The following is a 21,959-nucleotide window of genomic DNA, read 5'->3' as shown; positions in this document are numbered from 1 at the left end:
AGTATTCAAATCACTAGTTTTGGATCTGGTGCAGTGTACCAAAAAGGTTGTGCACCACAGGTGCACAGTAGTTTGTGGCAGCTCACAGCAACAGCAGTAACATTCATGTTTCGGGTACAATATCTCTGCACCATTGTACTTGTTCAGGCATACAGGAGAAGAAATAAATGCTGCATCAGTCTGTTGGAAAGAAATAGAATGTACTTTTCATAGGAACCACACTTCCACATGGGTCAAAGAAATAATAATTTGATCCAGAAAGTTACGAGTTATTATGGAGAAATTTTACAAAGAAGCAAAGCACAACCACAATCATCTCAGATTAGTTCTGGGAATCAGCCTGGCAATCCTGATACTCCTTAGAAATTACAATCCCAAAATAAATGTTAAAGTGCCCTACATTGGGAGTGAGGGCAACAATTATCTGAGCAAAAAAGATACACATCACTGTCCAAATCCATATCAAGAAGGAAGTAACCAGCTGAGTGCATGCAAATCATCAGAGGGAAGCTGGACAAAAACAAGTAAAAATCCACACAATGGGACCACAAAATTAAAACTGGTCTTCAACTGCCAGGGGATGTGACAGCATGGACAGGGAGATGGTTACGCATAGAAAACAGTGGTGATTAATGGGTGCATTTTGGATCGGGACAGCAATGTCCTCCAGGGTAGAGGATTAGAAGATGAATGTCAGATGAAATTTGAGAGATATGTGAAATAATAAAATGGGGAAGAATATGGAGAGAACATATACATTAAATTTTCATTTGTAAAGAGCAGAGCACTAATTACGAAAAGAAATTTTAAAAGCGGGAGCACAACTTGTGAAAAAAATGGATCCTAGGTTTCATGAATAGGTGCAGACAGCACAAAAGCAATATAGTATCAAGAAGGAAGGACTTGCATTTAAATAACTCCTTCACAAACACAGGATGTTCCAAAGCATTTTGCAGCCAATAAAGTACCTCTAAAATATAATCACTGTTGTAATGCTAAATTTGTATGGATTAATTAGGCTGCAACTAAAATATTATTGCAGGGATAGAGGATTTTAGTGACAAGGTTAGGTTGGAAAAGATGGGTTTGTTCTCCTTAGAACAAAAGGAGATTGAGGGGAGATTTAATAGAAGTGTACAAGATTAGGACAGGCTTAGAGAAGTTAGAAAAGGAAAAACTGTTCCATTTACAAATAATACAAGGACTAGGGGACACAGATTGAAAGTTTTGGGCAAAAGATGCAGGAGGAATATGAAGCACTTTTTAAAAAAGTGGGTAGTAATGACTTGGAACTTGCTGCCCAAAAGGGTGGTGGAAGTGGAGATGATCAATGACATCAAGGAGACATTTGGATGACCACCTGAGAGAAATAGACTTGCAGGTCTACGAGGAAATCGAGCCGGCATGGACTTGATGGGCCAAATGGCCTCCTTCTGTGCTGTGAGTAAATGACTGACTTTTGGGCAAGGTCAAGGCCATGGAGCGAATACAGAACAGATTCATTATGATACCAAAGATTAGTAGCATTAGTTACAGAGAGAGAAGAGAAAACAAGGCTCTTTTTGTTCACACAAAACAGATTAGGAGATCTGAAAGAAGAGTTCAAAATTGAAAGTTTTCTTTATAAAAAGAAAATCAGGGTAAAACAGCTTTCCCAGATCAGAAACTAGAAGGCATACATTTAGTATTATTTCCAAAAAAGAGGTTAGCAGAATTTTTATTAAATATCGATGGTTAGGACATGGAATACCCTGTCAAAAAACAGTGATATAGGTAGAATCCATTAAATATTTAAATGGAAAGTATACAAATCGTTGAACAGCAAGGAAGTGAAGTGAAAAGGATACAGGGCAAGAATAGAAGAGACTAAATGGATGTACCAGTTAGGGAACCAACATCAAGAGCAACCACAGATCACAGCATGTTCAAGAAGTCAGTTATAGCACCTCTAGCCTACCAGCTGTCTGGCTGATGTCAGCTAACACAGACACAAGCAATCAAACATCTGGCCTTCAGAGTTTGTACAGCTCAGTTACTCAAATCAGTTGTACAACTGGGAGGAGATGGGCAGTTGGACAAATTTATAGTGTTCAGCTGCTGCTGCTTAATGATGCTCCCTCACCTGTACCCAAAATTTAAATTTTGTTTACACGCTGGACCAGCCACTGCTGCTCAGGATAGCAAAAAGGTTTCCAAGTTAAATGCAGTCAATAATTGAGTACCAAATGAAAGTTAAAAAGAAAAAAAAAATGGTGCAATTCAGAGTGAGGTGTTTTCACATATGGGACTCTTGATTCAAATCCAGCAGAGATTAATGGAGCAAGATTCTCAGCCAGCTGTAAGCCACGACATTAAATTAGGACATGCACATACAGTTCTTGGGTATAAATTAGGGAAAAGTATTCCATCACCTTCACTTTGAAAAAGAAAGGTATCAGCCTGCAGGGGATGCATCTTAAAAACAGGGACTAAAAAGCAGTTCTTCTTTATGATGGAATCACAAACAAACAGAGTCAGTATTTACAGGGTAAAACTACAGTTGAAAGATGCTGTTCATTACTGACCACAAAGTATTTGGGCCAGGCAAATGGGTAGCCATTTTGAAAAATTCTCAGGTTCAATCTCTGATCTCATGAGTTCACTGACCTCAGCCTGCCCAGTGATAGAGGTCTGACAGTTGCTCCAAAGCCCCTGGGATACCGGAGATTGGTGGACAGAAGAATCAGGCTCCTGCTCACTAGTACCCAGTAAACCCTGCAAGTTCATGTGTAGAGGTCTAATGAGTGCAGGATTAGCTGTGGACATTCATTCAAGAGATCACACAAGAATGTTGTCCATTCCCTCACTAAGTGACTCATTCATTGCCCATGAAACGGTACTTTGAGGGAAAGGGAAACAATTGTCACTCCTTCCTCCTTGCCTTGTACAAAACAAAAATTCTAAAAACAAGTGAGAGATCAGTGACATGCTGGTTTACACCGTAGGCAACAGTCATGTAACTGTTTCATGTTATCTGCACCGATCTCATCATAGAGGATCATACCTTACACGTGCTCAGATCCTTTTACTTGTTAAATTTATTTTTAAAAACCAAGAACCTCTCAAGAAACTTCAAATAAAGGCATCAAATAACCATTGCTAGGGTTTAATCTAATCTAAATGAGCACTCAATTATCTCAAGTTAGTCCATTTAGCTCCATTTATTAAATTGCAACTTGAGACTAAAATAGACTGCAGTTGAAGTTACTCACAATATTTAAACTATAGTCATTTTAATACTTACTGCTGTCCCCATTAGTAAATGGTATACTAGGCACTTCTTCCTTAACTTTGCGATGAATATTGGCAGATGTTAAATCTAACGCACCGTCATTTGGTAGTTCAGATCGCTCAACAGGCTCAATTTTTGTTCCTGAATTTTCACAAGGAGTAGGAAACCCTGGCGACTTTGACCGATGACTACCATTATAGCTATTAGCAGGAGACGAAGCTTGGAGGAATAATACAGGTTCTGAAGCACCTGGGCTCCGATTATTCTGGTATTCTTGATCCCCTACTGCCGAAAAAGAATCATTAGCCATAGTTTCACTTTCTGGAGAGCCATTCTCACTAGATTTTAAACTGCTCTGTCGTTGCAAGCTCACACTAGAGTTGATCATTTTCATCTGACTCTCCAAAGCAGCAATATTTGAGAATACTAACAAAGGAGAGTTGGCTGGTAAGTCACTGTAAGGCAAAACTGGTTTTGAATACTCAGTTGTAGGCACCTTCATATTTTTGTCCCCTTCCAACTCCGATTCATCCATATTTTCATCAGTAAAACTGCTGTCTAGTTCAGCATTTTCATCAGCCAAAGCTGGCTCTGGATCAGAACCATCATAATAGCCCTCAGGCAAAGGTGTGTTAGGGATCTGACCTCCCATGTGCATTCTAATATGCTGTTGAAGAACAACAGCATTGGTGAATCTCTTGTGACAGATAGGACATGAATGCTGCACTCGTAAAGGTGGCTTTGCCCTGTGTACCCCATAGTGAGTCTTGAGGTTGCCTTTTGTGGAAAAAGCTCTGCCACAGACTTTACATTTGAATGGTCTTTCACCAGTGTGAGTACGGTAATGCATTTTTAGTGAACTCTGGCAACTTAGTATACGATGGCACACAGCACATTCATTTGGGTCAGTGGATGTTTTGTCTATATTTTCTACCAGCTGTTGAAGTTTGGATGTCTCAGATGTTTGGCTATTATCAACTATGTTACCAAAAGGTAGCTTGGGTTTTGAGGTTTCAGACAATATGCAAGTAGCCAAAGTAGGTGCACTGCCATTTTCATTTGTAGACTTACTTTCTAGGTTAGATTCATAGTTGCTGATATTTGATGACATAGAAGCAGTTTCACTTACTGCTGGAGATCGTCTTTGCAGAAAATCACTCACAGGTACCTTATCTGAAGTATCCTCAAAACTAGTCGACAGCTTCAAGCCAACTGAATTCGACAATGTTTGTAAGACAGGTTTGGTGTCCACCCAATTTGCTGAATTGTCAACAGGTATTGACATACCATATGGAATTCCACTGCTAGTTGGAACATTGTCCAAATGTTCAGGAACAGGATATGGATTCATTCGGATATGGGGATACTTCTCCTTATGCCGCTGGAAATGGACCTTCAGATTGCCTTTGGTTGTAAAACGATTACCACAGATGTTGCATTTGTAAGGTCTTTCACCAGTGTGGGAACGGATATGAATCTGCAGAGCACTGTCATTTCCAAATACTTTGCCACAAAACTTGCACTTATGTTTGAAAAAGGACTCTTCGGAACTGGACTTGGTTTCAAACACTGCAACATTTGGAGGTTTGCCTTTCTGATTTCGCACAGCTGAAGCTGCAGATAGTCCAATCAGTGGGCTGTGGATAGTTGCTGAATTTGGAGACTGAGGTAGCAAGGGGTTTGGAAATCTTGCAGCTGGGCTTGTAAGGCTGCCATGTTTAAGCCTGGAGGGATTTTCAGAGCAAGAAATTGAATCAGGCTTGGAGGTTAACGAAGCTAGAGCGCTAGTAGTTTGGAGAGACCCTGACTCAGAGTGGTGTAAACCTTTGTTAAAATGAGTTGTACCAACAGAAGACTGAGGTAGCTGTACTGGTTTAAAACCATCTATAGTAAAGGTTTGGCTACCAACTTTCTGCCCAATTAAAGCAGCAGCAGCAGAAAGCTGTTGTGACAGGTGAGCCCCTAGTGCTTTAAGGGGATCTGCAGCTGCAACGATGGATGGGTGCAGAGAATGAGGTGCCATCATTGCCACCTGGATGCGGATTTGCTCAGTTAACTGAATCTGCTGAAGTTGCTGCTGCTGCAAACAGACCAATTGCTCAAGCAGGATAGGAATGACATTGACATTTCCAGTTGCATTTGAATTGCTGGCAGGCACATTGTCTGGAACGTGTTGAGTCACTGCCACTTTAGTGTTCTGAATAGTCTCCAATGTGACGTTAGTGTTTGGTAGTTTAGATTGGGACACATAGCTCACGTCAGAGGCTGCATGTAAACTTGCAGCAGCATTTGAGGCACATGATTTTTGAGATTCTACAATATCAACATTCATCACAGCAGTTTCACTCTCTTCATGCATTCTAACTTCAAGGCTATCATTGCCTTTAGACTGATCGTTCATTTGGCCATTTGCAAAGTTATCAGGACAAGATTCTGGGCTGTCTTTTGGAGACATTTCCCTCTCACCTTCATTCATAATCAAAACTGGTGGGTTTTTAGTGCAATTTTTCCTGTGCTCAAGGAACTTGGAGAGATCAAAGAATTCGGCACAACATTTCTTACAGATGTTGGTTTCCTCGGTCCTGCATTTCTTTGCGCTTACTTCCCCATCTCCATCATCCTGACATTCCTGAGAACCTGTGAAAAGATAAGAGAAGCACAGTAACTACTTAGTATAAAAGAACACTCTTCATGCTTCTAATCCATAGCAAACAGGGTCCACGATACAATGGGCAAGAATGCCTCGTTTTTCCTGTAGTAAAATGGTTAACCCATCAGCTATAAATTACTTTGTCACAAAGAGAAAGATTACTTTGTACACTAAGTTATATTGTATTCCATTCAAAAGTTGATTAAAAGGCAGGAAATATTAAATAGAAAACACAACTCTTTTACTAAAATTGCTGGAAAATATAAAAACAACCGAAGGGAATTTGTCAATACTGCACAAACTATCCAGAAATAAAATATTTATTAGCTGTTTTTTATTTCTATGCAAAGGAACTCTATTTGAATTTTTGACTTGATTCTAGTCCTCCATTCATGTGCCATACCCAGATCACAGGAACAGGTATGCAAGTTAGGGTCAACTCCTCCCTGCAAGAACAGTTCCCTGATTGACCAGTTGGGTAGAATTTCTATTCATTTATAATCACATTTGTTTCCAGTGCCACCTATGGAGATATAAACTTCTCTGGTCAAGACCAGACCATTTTATAGTTTCAGCAACCAGGAAGGAAATAAAAAAACACTCTGGTCCCAATCCCTACCAGTTGTTTTTAAAAGCCTGGTTGTAAAATAGCTTCTCTTCTCTACTTTCCTTCCAGCTCCTCTATCAGTCAGATTAAAGATGGGCAACAAATACAGGCAAGCTAAAAGCAATTTAAATCCATTTGAAAAACAAGCAAATTTTGTTACTATTAATTAACTAGTTGGTATCTGCTAACACTGCAATGGCAGGAACTTGTACTTAGTTAAAATCTGTAATAAATCCAAAGTTGTTTTTCAGGAATTCAGCTCCCATCTGCCCACCATAAACAAGGAATCAAATACCATTTTACAAATCCTTTGTGGCACCAAACAAGATATGGAGGTGCTCTCTCAGCAAGTATGGCTACTCAAAATGGATTGTAACATGTCTAAATGAGTATTACGAGTTCTTTTTCACATATACAATGCTAGGAACAGCTAACTTTTTAAAGAGTCTTTAGAAATGGATTAAAAAAAATCTCAAACAAACCCAAAACTTCAATTTAAAATTCAAAATGATAGTGGCTGGAATTTTACAAACACCGCCCGCCCCCCCCCCCCCCCCCCCCCCAAGTGGGCTGGGTGGTCGAAAAATTGAGTGGGAGGTGGGGTTGGGGGGTGCTGTTCCAGGCTGTCCTTCACCTTCCTTGCAATGGCTTGGTGTAGTCTGATTGACCAGTAGCTCCATTAGGCGGGACTTCCTACCTCAAGTCCAATTAAAGGCCTGGGGAATGAATGAATGAATGAATGAATGAATGAATGAATGAATGAAAAACCCCAGCGTGGCTCCCCAGGCCCAGCAGAAGTGGACTTGCCATCGACTTTTCAGCCGGTGGGTGGGCCTCCCACCCAATGTAAAATTCCAGTCAATAAGTTGTGCTGCATAAATATTTGAAGGGAGACATGACAGGATGCAGAATGAGGCACTACAATTCAATTCCTTTCACTTTTCTCCCAAATAACACATGAAAAGTTAGACACAGTGAGAAACATACAAGAGAGAAGAAACAGAATGATCTGTGAAGCAATTGAGTGGTAAAACAAGAGTTGGTTAAATGGCATACATGATAAACATGAGGAACAGGTAGTTTCCAGCAGGGGGGGGCATTAATGGTGACTCAACTGTAGAACCCCCACTGTCACCTGGCTGAGATCAACTAATTCTACAGATGCTACCTTGGGCTCCTTCATGCTCTGCTCGAGTCAGTTCTATCCATTTATCAATTTATCCAAGGCATCAGGAGAGCATTAACACAAGTATAATCCCAATTAGAAAGGACCCTCGGTCCTGCCACCAGGGAAGGGGCCAATATTGCACAAGCTTTCACAAGTCGCCATTACTCTGTCCCAAAACGCACACTGCCAAATGACGTGCATCACATATCAGAAGTAAACTGAAGTTGGCAGGTTCAATTTGGATTGTTTCGAAGAAGTAGTCACAAATTCCTAAATATTTTACCTTGAAAAGCATTCCACAAGTTAAATTTTACAAGAGATGACTGTTTCTGTTTACAACCGCTAACCACTTGCTTGGAATTTCATTTGAAAGGAAGACAACATGCCTTTAAAATGGAAGAAACTAAAAATTAAACGACAAACAGATCAGCTTAATTACTGCCAGTTAAGTCAGTTAGGAAATGCCTGAAGGTATTGTCAGCAATACTAAATAATCATTTAACATCTGGGCTTTTAAGATACTTTTAAAGACAGAATAATGTGAAAAACCTATAGATAAATATTCTCTTCTCACCTTTCTTTTTATTTTCTACAAGTACCACCTAAAGAGCAACACTTCCATTTAATCAGTTGTTTAACAGTAGAACCTTGAGTTAGTACAAATGGCCAGTCTGTTGCAGGTAACACACAAAGTATCATCTGGCAGTCACAAACACAATATGCAATTATATCCGTAAACTAATACTTACATTGAAGATTGTTTCATAGTCGAAGTATTCTTGGTCAAAGCTCACACATGAATAAAAGACCATTGGGCAAACTACCAGATACTACTCAGCAACCATGGAATTTTACCCTAGCATGGAGAAAAGGAGGAAAATAGATAACCTGGTAGAAAAAAAAAGTTTGTAAGAGATCCAAGGCATTATGAATATTTGGGGACAGTGGGGGAAAACAGAGGAGCAAAAGCGCCTAATGTGAAAGTTTACCCAAAAAATGTACAGTGGAAAAAGGTGAAAAAAGTTTCAACCTAATATGAAAGTTTTCTTTACTACATTCCAGTCAAGGGGCCTTGCAGTGAGTCCAAATGAAATTTTGTACAGTGAGGTTTGTATTAATAATTTACTGTAGAGGGAGCAGTAAACTCATTAGATTGGTTACATTTCAACCTGCAGGTCAGCTACTAAAATCTTCAAGACAAAAATTAACTTGTTCAACCCATGAATTGCTTGTACAAGAGAAAAAGAAAAAAGGTAAAATGATTTTTATTTGAGATTAATTTTGTGTCAGTAAATGAGTCAACTATAGAAAGAGCTATAAACATTGTAGTTGTACCAAACACCTAGAAGAGAAAGTTACAGTAAAAGACAAAAGCTATATCCTGGATTTTTAAGATAAATAGAGCAAGGACTATATGGCTGAGGGGGCAGGGAGAAAGAAGTACTGATCTCTCTGTATGCGGCTGATCAAGAAGCTCAGCTCTGATAACGTGGCATTAAACGAAGAAGCCTCCCTACTGCAGCTCATTCAAAACTCAGCCTACATTCTACCAAACCAAGTACTCCTGTCACTCCTGTGCTCACTGACCAACAATGGCTCCTAGTACACCACCACAAATTTAAAATTCTCATCTTGGATTTCAAATCCCTCCATGGCCTTGCCTCTCCCTCACTAACCTCCTTCAGCCCTACAACATCTCTGCACTCCACCAATTCTGGCTGCTTGCACATCCCAATTTCCATCACCCCATCAATGGCAGCTGTGCCTTCTGCTGCCTAGGCCCTAAACTCAAACTCCCTCCTTAAACCTCTCCACCTCTCTATTGGTCTCTCATCCTTTAAGATGCTTTTTAAAAAACCTACTACTTTGACCAAGCTTTTGGTCACCTGACCCAATATCCCCATATGGCTGGGTGTCAAATTTTATTTGATAATGCTCATGAAGCACCTTGAAGTGTTTCATTATAATTAGAGGCACCATATAAAACCAACTTGTTAAAATTTCTAATCTTAAATGATTTACAGTATCCAAATCATGTAGAGTTTGCCAAGGAAAACATCCACAAAAATTAAATCACTTGCATCATGATTGAATCTGGCCAGAAATCTAGAAACTGGAGTTACAGAATCTCACTTCCCCAGAAATTATCCCAAGTGTACAAACTATATGAAGTAGGTCCACTAATCAGAGGGAGAGCCAAGGACTGACTGTCAGTCACATAAATCAACTACCTAGAAATAAGTGGTGGCAGACTCTGTGCACCTCTATCTTATCCTGAGGAGACAGAGAAAAACAGCCTCTGGTGATACCTCGCAGTCAAAAAGCCTGCCAACACACGTTCTAGATTCATGCATGATAACTGTCACTTGGCCAAGATACTGTACACCTCAGGAAGACAGGTGGGTGGAAGAGGAACAGAAGAGCCAGTCCCCTTGGAAATGTATCCTTCCACAGATCATAATCTTTAGGAAGAGGGATTATGATAAAGAAAACCCCACAAACCCATACAGCACACATGCAGTTTAATATGGGACCAGATTAAACCATTAATGTTAAAGCAAGTGAGAGCACGTGAGTGAGCTTTACTCTGCATCTTTCTCATCAAGGCAGATATTCTTGCTGGGCAAGATGATGATTCAACATGAACACCCAAAAGAGGGATCCCCACTGGACATTTAAAAAAAAAAGGCAATTTCCCATTCACTTTTGGATTCTTAAACACTGCATTTTGACTCTTCAAATATAAATATCTATTATAAGATTTTGTATGACTAGAGTGCACATTCATTGGACTTCAACCCAGTAGGAAAGGGTTGCAATTTTGTATTGCAGAGCTCTGCTTATACCAACATTCGAAATCCACGCAGGAGCTGAATGAAAAAAAAAGCAAGCCATCACATTACAACTTCATCTACCTTGGAAATCTGCAGCCCAGTCTAAATCGACTTCTTTAAAGCACATCTAAAACTTACCAAATTAAATGATATCGCTAAGGTAAGGACTAAAACATTTTTTTTTAAATGCTGCAAGCAGACACTTATAAAATTGAAAAAAAATGGTTAAAACAATTCAGGTGTGAATGCTTCATCAGAGCAGAGCAGAAGAAAGGTACACACTCAAAGAGCCCAAAATCTCTCTTTTTACAGCAATTTCTGTTTTGTCACTCGCTAGTGAAAAAACAAAATGACCAGTAAAAGTGCCTTTCGCAACCTCAGTGTTTCCCAAGCACTTTACAGATAATGAAGTACTTTTTGAAGTGTAAATCACCGTTATAATGTACGAAATGCATCAAGGTCCCACAAACAGCAATGAATAAATGACAAGATCATCTGTTTTAGGTGTTGGTTGAGGGACAAATGTTAGCCAAAGATATTGGGACAAGTCTCCTACACTTCTTCGACTAGCACCATGGGATCTCTTACATTCACCCAAGAGTGCAGTGGAGGCCTCAGTTTAAATGTCTCACCCAACAGTGCAGCACTCCTCAACTGCACTGTAAATGGCACTTTAGATTATGGGCTGGATTTTACCAACCCCTCCATGCTGAGAAAGCCTCGCCGCGTATTACCGGCGGCGGTAAGGCCTTCATTTAAATATTAAAATGCATTAAAATAAATGGTAATGAAATGAACTTACCTGGAGCAGGCGGCTGTCCCACAGCGACATTGCGGACGCCGACTGGAACTCGCACGCCTTCAGAATTCCGTTAAGTTCCGAGGTGAGACACTGGTGGGGACAGGACTAAAATTATCGGGGGGAGAAGCGGGGTAAACTATCCTTATTGGTTGTGGGGATGGTGGGGGAAGGGGTTGAGGGTCAAAGGTGCTGAAGTTCGGGGGGGGGTGGCGGAGGAAGTTCAGAATTTCAAAGTGTGTTTTTTTGGGGTGATAGGTCAATTTATGTTTTGGAGTACTCAGTAGGGTGGAGGGTGGGGGGGGAAAGAGAAGTGGGATAGGGGATTCAAAGTTAAATTAAATTTTTATTGAAAAAAAAACAAACTAGCACCTTTAAAATATTTAAATCTCTCCTGAAGGGCTTGAAGCCCTTTAAAAGTGGCTCCGGGTGTCATTGCTGGGGATATGGTGGCCGCCCCCTCTGCATCATCCGGGGCGGCCGCTCTGCCCCCTCCATTTAAATTAGCTCCCGCACGTAATATCGCAGGGGCTCTGCGGCGGCCGCTCAGTGTGGGCAGACTGCAGATTTCAAAGCGCGCTGCTGCAATGTGTGGCACAATAATAAAATTCAGCCCTATATGCTATGGAGTCGGAGCTTGAACCCTTTATCGGCAAGATGAACACAAGATTCCTGGACATCTGCCTGAAGATATTTATGGCCACAGGGTGGTGCTCTCCCCAGAAATTATCCAGTAATTTTTTTTGTTGAACCTTTAATTATGCTTGCTGTAAAGCCTGAAGCACAGCTGGTAGTTTTTTAAAAAAAAGTTTAAGTATGAAGTCAGTTTCCCCTGCAACCCCCACCCACCCCGTCCCAGCCCAATTTTGTTTTCTCCCTTGGATGAAGAATTTCTTTTTGGTGCCTGTCACCATATATTTGCATAATGGCCTTATCCAAATTGCCATTATTCATGTATAGGCCTAGACTTCAAGTATCGACAGGCTATTCAATCATAGCTGTGGAGGAAATAAAAGGGATCAGTTGATCAGTTGGCCCCATCCAGTCCTCAGCCAACATCCATAAATGTGACTTCAGCCAGAGTCAGTGCATAGTGATCAGAAGTGGGACCCTCCCCAGTGGATCTCCTTTGCTTTAGTTCAGGAATGGAGGCAAAACTACATCTCTCCCCAGACCAGTACTGAAAGTTATTTCTATGTGCATCCCTCAGTATAGCTTATTACATGATGTTAGCTGAAGCTTAAAAAAATACAAGCTATAAATTGTATAAAGACATATACTGAAATCCCCATAGCAAGTGAGAAAAACTACCTACAAAGTGCAAAAACAGTGGAGCAAAATCAGGTTAGCTTTAGATACTAGCTCACAGCAGTCACTATGCAATTGATTACTTCAAGGGATTTAAGTGAACACTTGAAAAATGACTTGTTGCAAGCTACTTGGCTATTAGCACTGTTATTCACAACAGCCATGGTCACCTTCCCACCCTACACTATGAGACATTCTACATCATGTAAAGGTTAACTTCAAACACATTTTAAAAAAGGGACACTCCAGTACAAGTCAGAATTACAAGTCATGAAAATTCATTTTATATTGAATCCTGTGTTCTACTTCAACATTTGCTGAGCATTTCATTTCTTGCTAAGGATCAAGAAATCAATTTAATCACACGGGGAAGTGCAGCAATGGGTACAAAGGACTGCAGATAATGCAGTGAGCAGCTCCCATGTCAGGTACTATCCTCAGCTTTCAAATTGAGTGACTGGAACTGTACTTCATTCACTGCAGTTGAATGGCTGGGTTAAGTATTTAGTGGCATGGGGAAAAAAAATAGAAATTAGAACACAAAATCAGGACATTCAACTGTTTACCCTTCACACGAGTCGTTCTAATCCCATATGCCTGTTCAGATATCCTGCTACGCCTCAAATCACCTATTTAGCCTATTCTTTAGGAAGGGGGGAAACACAAACACCATGCCCGGGAACATCACAGGACCCCAATTATTAGATTACAATTCTGCAAGTGTACTTTCAGAAACACAAAGGCACCTTGTGCTAACTACTGCTGTCAGGCTTTATTGTAACTGTACACGATGTGGTAAGTAATAAGTTATTAATGAGTTATGATAGAGGAACAAATCAGATCAATTACTCTTTTACTGGGCAGATAATGGGTAGCCTGGAGAGACTTTGAAGAATGTGTGCATTAGTAGTTCTGATTGTACAGAACTTCTCAGCTTTAGTACTCCATTTGAATGGCAATGCTGAACCACAAAAATCAGATTCCATTAATAGGTCCAGTAAAATACAGCCCTGCACAGGTTTCCCATTTTTCCCTCAGTCTCTGAAATTCTGTTTTATAACACTAAACACACAAAGGAATTATACTCTTGTATAACAGCATGCTCAATTCCTCACCACACACAGGATCTCAACCAGAGTTACTGGGATGTACAAACACCAGCATGTCTAATATACATCATTAGGAAACTGGCAAAACCTTCATGGGGGGGGGAAAAAAAAAGTTCTTCCTCGGTATACATAGTGTCCAAGTGCTGCAAACATGCTCAGTCTTTAAGTCACGAATGCACAAAATGTCTACAGACAGTATTCTTTGGCGGTGGGAAATCCAGCCGATTTAATTTGGTAGCGAGGCCAGAAGGTTTATATATAACCAGAGACAACGGTTATGCTACCCAAGACAATAGTCTGTGTAAAACTTTCAAATCAGGCCACATGCCAAAATAAGTCTATTAAAAAAGGGAAAGAAATTGCATTTTTTTAATGCGCCTTTCATGACCTCAGGCCATTCCAGACACTTCACAGCCAATTAAGTACTTGACTGTTATAATGTAGGGAAACACAGAAGCCAATTTACACATAGCAAGGTCTCACAAACAGCAAGGAGGTAAATGACCAGAAAAATCAGGAAACCAGTGGACCACCCTGCCCCCTTCCACCCCAAATAGGGCCATGAACAATAAAACTTTCAGAAACTGTTTTTAACCAAAGAAATCCAAGACCACACTGCTGCAGGTAGATTAGCAAAAACATCCAATCACACTTCATCAATGTATAAACAGAAGCTTGGAGATCAGTAAATATTGAGCAGATACTATTCTCATGCTTTCCTACAATTGTGGACCACATGTTAAAGAACTTCATTAGCTGTAAACTGCTTTGGACATCCTGAAGTTGTGAAAAAGGTGCAATATAAATGCAACTTCTTTCTCTTTTCATGGTGCTGGTGATTCTCATATTCTAGATTGAGGCACTAAGGCCATCAATACATGGCCCTAAAAACTATTAGGATAACTATTAAAATAAGTTTGCTTGTTTAAAGCTTTATTGCTCCCATGATGCATCATCAAGAAGAATCAATTGCACTGTAGCCATATATTGTTGTGCAAGCTCCCGTGAAGGCTCAGTAAGCTTGTCCAGCAAGTAGCAAAACCATTCAGAGAAGGTGGCTCCAAATTTCATCTTGCTCTGTGCTAAGTAATGGTAGCAGCACTACATTTGGTCTCAGAGACTTTAACCTAACCCTGGCGAGAACAAGAAAAAAGTGTTATCACTCATGACTGCTATCCAATAGTTCTAGATGGAATTGTACATATATTGGCATCACACGAGAACAGAAACAAGCAATTCCCCTGCCTTTTGCAATAATTTTTCAATATTTACTGTCTTGATTCACATGAAAAATAACTACTGGAATGAAGTGCCAGAATGTTCATGGAACTGAACTCAGCAATGCCCTCAAGAGCTGGAGGGCAGATTGGCAAAAAGGAAACAGACCCAGGAAAGGAGGAAGGAGAGGACAGTTTTGCAAGACTTCCCTTCTCCAAATAATGGATGTTACACAGATTTATGATTAGTGCAAAAGCCACAGTTCCCAGAATACAGTCAAATTTGTATGAAACAAATTGCCCAATTATACTTAAAATGAGAAGCAGGCCAGTTAGACGTGCAAGAGATATTTCAGCCATTGCAATAATAGCACCCTCTCTCTTCCTTCCTACCCACTCCTGCCCCAAACAAAAGCCTCCCCAGACAGAAGAATTGTACCATTCAATAAGAGTAGTTAGCACATCACCACATACTCCATTCATACATAACATTGTAAGTTAACCAATGAAACCTACTTCCTTTTAACCTCTTGTAATAAGATACTGTATTCAGACCCTCAATTTCCCAATATATACAAACGGACAGTCATAAAGGAAAGCAGCTGAACACTGTAAGCCAGTTAAAAGCCTGAGAAAAAACAGTTGTCTTTGTCTCATTAGTGAGGCTCTCTGAACTTCCTGCAGATTGTAATCAGTGTTCTTACCCTCACTGGAGGCTGCTGGTCAGGTCCCTGTTGGCTCTAATTTCTCAGATAAGGTCAAATAAATTAAAGCAATTCATTGATTTGGAAACTGTTAAGTAGAACAGACAGACATATTTTGGTCTTGTACAGTATACACCAATCCAGCACATAGAGAACAGCAACAGGTTTCACAATGGAAACTAAGTCCCTGTTCTTATGGTACATTAGGTTTTTAAAATAATTAAAACCCAGAGTTTGGGAGTGGTGGCCCTCTCCTCACAGGGTGTCTGTATTAGTAATCAAGATAAAAGTAGAGCAATACTGCTGTTACTCATCACAAGAATCCTTGCATTATTCATATTATCTGAAATGCTGCAAGTTCATGTCCAAATATTTAGGCAGGATCCCTGGCTTTTTTTTTTAATGCTTGTATGTGCTAGATATCCATGTCTCAGAGATACTACCCAATTGTGGTGTATTAGTGCATTAACCAGATACAAAGTTTCACAATAAATCACCATAAACTTTATTAAAACTGTTACTTGCAAGAAAACTATAATAAAAGCCAATTGGATTGAAGTAAACCAGATCCAAAAGAACACTTGTTGCCGTCATAAAGAAGATTTTCTTTTATGGATGAGAGTAGCAGACATGGCACAGCACTGACTGGTGTTTCATGCTCCACTTCACACAGAGGTCAAATGCCCTCTAATAATACAGGTTGCTTTCAGAAACTTAAGGAGCATGCCTAGTTTTAAACAATTAGCCAATAGTGCAGCTTTCCAACAAAAAAGTGCTTCAACAGTTTAACTATTAAAAACTAGAACAAATGAGCCCTACCTTAGACTAGTGTTGAATCTGACCACAGAGTGAACAGCTACACTCAGACATTGTGAGGGGGGAAAAATTTGCTTCATTGTTTTTCCCTCTATTCTTTTATCTAGATCCTAGAATTTCAAGAATGTAATCTTCAAGCATCCTGTAATCCAATAAATGTTGGGAATGCACCAAGCTCAGCAGGGAATTGAGATCCAACTGTTGCCAAATGGTATTAAGACAAAAAGAAAGCATTAACTGATTCCAACAGGGCAATGCAAAGATAAGGGCAGCATTATACTTAGTCAACTCACAGAACAATTAAAAAGATGTTCAAATTAACAGTTTAAATACCCTTTCAATAGCATAAACCTGCATTTAAAATGGAAACAAATATCTTCAAGAAAAGGGGGGGGGGGGAAAAAGTTACCTTTGTAATTTGAGCTTGGTTGGGATGGGGGGGGGCGGGGTGCAGTGGGGGTGGTGGATGAAGACAGGGACACTTCATATATTGGTGTAAATAAACCAGATTACACAAAAACTTTCAAAGCAACAAACTAGATAACTTGGGACATTTAACACAGAGGCAGTAATACTTCAAGTGATTTAAATAAAAATCAGTAGCGAAAGATTGTACATTTAGCACAGCATACAATAATATTTCTAGAAGCACTTTACAATTGAAAAATTGATGACTTAATTAGGACGCAAAAGCTTTTGGGCAAAGCATAATATCCAAATCCCTGACAGAAAAAGGTAATATTTCATACATGAAAATGGAAGCATTTTCCATTTGGAACTACAGAAAACTTTTTTTTCCAAACTTTCATTTATAACCATATCTTGCACCAGAATACTTGACTAGTACTAACACTTGACTTCAAATTCCTTGTTAAAATCCAAGGACACAATTCAACCTCCCTTTCTCTCATCACTCAGCCATCTTAACATTACAGGTGAATAAACTACACCTAACCCAAAACTTTTTTGAAAGATGTTTTGAGACTTTAAATAAGAGCACTTATGTGAAACATTTCAGTTAAATGAAGCAAAGATCTATGACTAAACATCATCTTGAGTAAATACAAAAATAAGTGCAGGGTGCTTAGCCCCTGTGCTTGCATTCAAACACTAACTCTTTTCATTCTCTGAAGTCTAAATTCCATCTATAATACAGCATGAAGAAAATGCTGTCCTTGCCAGAGATCAACGAAGTAAAATGTAAGTGATGCAAAGTAAAATTGGCATTAATATGCTACTTACCAAATCAATACAAAAAGCTGGCTATTGCTACAAATTGCAATGCCAACAATTTTAAGAAAAATAAATTACAAGATTAAAAACTGTGGAAATATAGTGTGAATAGCATGCCCAATCTCCTGAAACGGGGATTGGAACCCCTGCTGGGGGCTTGAATGCTGAAATCGTTCTCTGATAAAGATCTGTTTTACTTACACAATGACTGCAACTAGAAGGATTAACACAGGAGGGCACCCAAGTCACACAAACAGTGCAAAGTATCTACAGGTACTGATATAGTCGTGAAATTAAAAATTACACCCAGATTTCAGTTTACTTTAACATGTAACCTTGTGCAATTCTTGAGATCTGGGTGGGGCATTGTTGTTAAGACACTGGCATTTCACCCTGGAACAAAATCTAGCCCTGATTGATCAGATCAAAGTCTCCTCTGTCTATATGGAGACAATGTGCAATGAGTTTGGACAGTGTCAATCTGGTTCCTGGTGGCATGGGGCTACAGCATAAAACTACCTTGAATTGACAATCTCACTCAAGAGGCCAAAGGATGGCTAGTGTGGAAACAGAGCTCTCCTTGTCTTGAAGCATATTATTGTGTATAAAGGCAGCCTACTGACCACCTCCAGGCGCGTATCCATTGTCTCTCGCGATAAGGAGGCCCAAAAGAACTCCACATCTGGCTGTGCTGCATGTAACTTGGGCATGCCTGATACTGACAGCAAGTGCCTGAAATGGGAAGTCTTCCATTCTCCCACAACATCCTTAAACACAAAAATTTGAATGGGTGGAGGAAAAATAAAGAGAAAATGGTGTAATCTTGCATATGGGAAATCATTGGCATTTGGAACTCAAGTTCCTATAAGATATTATACACAGTGCAAATACCAGCAGAATCAAACCAAATTCATTCAGAATACTCAGTTATAAAGAACATCTCAACATACACTACATAAACATACTTCAGCAGTCACTTGGATATTTTAACCACTCAGTCAACATTGTAGATGGTGGCATTATTGGACTAAATAAAATGATTAGACTGACTAGTTGTTCAGGGCAGAGACAAAAAAAAAAAGAGGAAATGAGAAAGGAAAAAGAAAGCTTCCAAAACCAAATACCTATTGCACTTTATTCACAGCATTCTTATACAATGCATAAAGAATGGCTTATCTTTGGTCAAGAGCTACACTTTAATTCTAGGTGTCCAAAATGTACACCCAATCCATATTAAAGGTTGCAAGAAAAATGTTCCACAAATAAGGCCAACTACACCATTCAACAACAATTTGCATTATATAGTTAAAGGTCCCAAAGGAGCATTATCAAACAAATTCTGACATCAAGCCAAGCCACAGAAGGAGATAGCAGGAGAGGTGACCAAAAGCTAGGGCAAAGTGTTAGGTCTTGAAGGAGTGTTTTAAAAAGAGAGAGAGAGGTGTAGAGATGTGGAAAGATTTAGGAAAGGAACTGCAGAGGTTAGGGCTGAGAAGGCTAAGGCATGGCCATCAATGGTGGAGTGATTAAAATTGGGGATGTGAAAGAGGCCAGAATTGGAGCTCAGAAATCTTGGATGGGGGTGGGGGCAGGGGCTGGAAATTGGAAGGCTGGAGGAGGTTGAGAGACAGATGTGAGGTGATAGAAGGATTTGAAAATTAGAATGAAAATTTATAAAGAAATTGCAAGAAAGGGAGAAAAAGGTCTCAATGCGATGACACAGGCAGCAGAACATTGGATGAGCTCATGTTTATGGAGGGTTGGAAGTTCAAAGTTTCACAACATGTAGTTTAAAATTGATTTATTTTGCCAATTTGCTAACCTCCCCTTCTCCTTGGTGCATCGACTCTAGCTGGGGCATGGTTTCAGAATTGCCAGTGGCCTCCAGCACCTCACCCAAGTAATCATTCTTCATGCATTAGTACCACACTGAGGGTCACAAGGCTATGTGACTACCAGGTGGGCAGAAAAAAAAAAGAATACAGCCAAGCTCGATCAGGTTTCATCCCACATTCACATTTCCAGCAGAATTACAGAATGACGATAGAAGTAAAACCCTAAAGTTTTCCCTCCCTAGCCCTGAAGCTAATTGTAACACCCCCAATTAGAACAGAGTTAGCAGCACCAACCAAGAATCAAGCCTGGGACCTTCTGGTCTGCATGGGGCAGTTGATTAAATGCAGCATGTTGCTGAAGCAGTTTTTACACATCAGTTAGTTCTGCTAGCTCCTGATGTGTAGGTCTCACACAGCCAAGGGCAAACGCAAAAGCAAAGTTATCAAGTTGCTAAGGCTGGCAGCAGAGAAACAGCCTTTCCAGAAGTCAGCTTCAGTAAACCCAGCAGGTTTACTAGGGGTTTCTACTGCTGTGAAAGCATAGTACTTAACCCAATATAAAAGCAGTTCAATTCATTAGGGGAGGGACAGGAATGGTTTGATTTGAATTAAATTCTCATGCAGTATGTTACTGGTGTGGAAGCCTGCAAGCAATTTCTGCAGTAGGCACAAAAATATCAACACTTGTATATAAGAGCCTACGATCACACAGATATTAAGTACAAGAGAGAGAGAATAAAAGGATTCTAAAACAAGAACTTATAAATTTGGTGAAAGCTACACAATTAAGAGATACTATATCTACAGTATTGAGTAAATCATGAAAGGAAATGGCATTTCTGCTCAGTATGCAGGAAAGTTTTAAAAAATGTCTTATAATTGAATTTGACTCATTTTTAAAAATCGAAAGCAGTTTGGATCCCTTTGTAGAATCTCAGTTTATGACTTTCAAAAATTATTTGCATTAGTACTTCAAATTAAAAAAGATAGTTAACAGATTACAATAGTGCAGCTCATAAGTTTAAGTTACTAATAATATGAAAACTACCAGCATTTTCTCTTAAGAAAGTGATGGTTCAGGAGACTGTTGATTGTTGAACAACTTAGAAGGGCCTAGAAAAAAAGAAAGCCTTCAAAAGAGAATTGAAAACAATGAACCCCTGTGCATTTCCAAATCTTCTTCCCAAGCAAAGTACTAGACAGAAAGATTAACCCACATACTAAAATTGTATGCTCCTAGTAAGCACCTCCAATAAGCTTTAGTTGGTAAACAGGCTATTCCAAGTCATGCTTAACACTTGCATGGTGTTAACAGTAAACTAAACAACGCAAAACCCTGCTGCCAAGGTCAATTGCTCGGGAGCCCTAATTGTTAGCTTGACATCAACTTGCCACCCAGCGGGCCCAAGAAGGCAAAGGTTACATCAGCAGTTTCATGAAGACGTTGGTGCCCCTGTAGAAATCTGCTATACTGTATGATATTAACACATAGGCTTGCAGAAGATTTTCTACTATTTTCTTTCAACAGAATACAGACCCATCAAGCCAACAAATACCATCGTTTAGCTCATAAAATATCAAATGATTAGAATATGCTATCTGGATGGATGATTTCAGAGTTTGGGAGAACTAAAATTAAAATCCAAGCTAAACAGATATCCTTTGAAAGGAAACCTCCTAGATGCTCTTTTGGAAATTGGCAATTCTAACAATTTCTAGGCTCGGCATAAACCAATTAGTTTTACTGACCATTTCAAACTTATTCACTGGTGCAGATCTGCATGGCAATTTTGTGTTGGATTAGTGTACACAGGAAGCTATCAGAATTTGTTAGAGGGGTTAGAGATGATTCTATTCCATACATCCAAAATTAGACTAATCTGGGCAATCAAGAACAACCACAGCAATATTAGGTACTGCATCAATCCCCGTAGCTTCTTCCCTACATCCATGTAGGCTGAATAACGCTGAGTGTTGCTATCCCTTTTCAGCTTCCAAAATAATTTCACTAACAAAAAGACTTAAAATCCCAAATTTCCATTAAGCACTATCAAAAGGAAGTTTAATAAAAGTCAACTAATCCTGAGTAATGTGAATTGATAAGTTTTTAAAACAGCAATCATGTTCAATGTTGGTTTACTTGAAATCCTCCAAGGTTGCAGACTGCAACATTTCAGGCAGAACTGGTGAACCCATACTTAGAAAGGTAAAGAAAAATGAAGCATTCTTGACAGGAGTTGCAATAACAACTCTAGAATTAAAACGTCAGTTTAGTAGAAGGGGAAATAGGGAAAACACACATCCGTTCTTGGAAGACAATTCCTGCCAGTTACAGCCTGGAACGAAAGCAGAGGAAGACAATACAAGTCTTCCAGCAATCAACCTGTGTCCATTTGTTTTTAATAATA

At 39.6% G+C, this 21,959-nt stretch overlaps 1 protein-coding gene across 1 annotated transcript in view; it reads right to left on the bottom strand.

Annotated features, from left to right (window-relative positions):
• Window positions 1–21,959, bottom strand: part of sall4 (spalt-like transcription factor 4) — a 35,592-nt gene that overhangs the window by 7,290 nt on the left and 6,343 nt on the right. Inside the window, exon 2 of the mRNA XM_068048162.1 lies at window positions 3,284–5,908. Within this exon, the coding sequence (XP_067904263.1) occupies window positions 3,284–5,908 (2,625 nt within the window). The remainder of the gene's footprint in view (window positions 1–3,283; window positions 5,909–21,959) is intronic.

Source organism: Heterodontus francisci, chromosome 16, assembly GCF_036365525.1.
Source record: "Heterodontus francisci isolate sHetFra1 chromosome 16, sHetFra1.hap1, whole genome shotgun sequence".
NCBI classification, from domain to species: domain Eukaryota; kingdom Metazoa; phylum Chordata; class Chondrichthyes; order Heterodontiformes; family Heterodontidae; genus Heterodontus; species Heterodontus francisci.
Note: the sequence above shows the minus strand (reverse complement) of the source record. Positions and strands in the feature narration are given on the sequence as shown.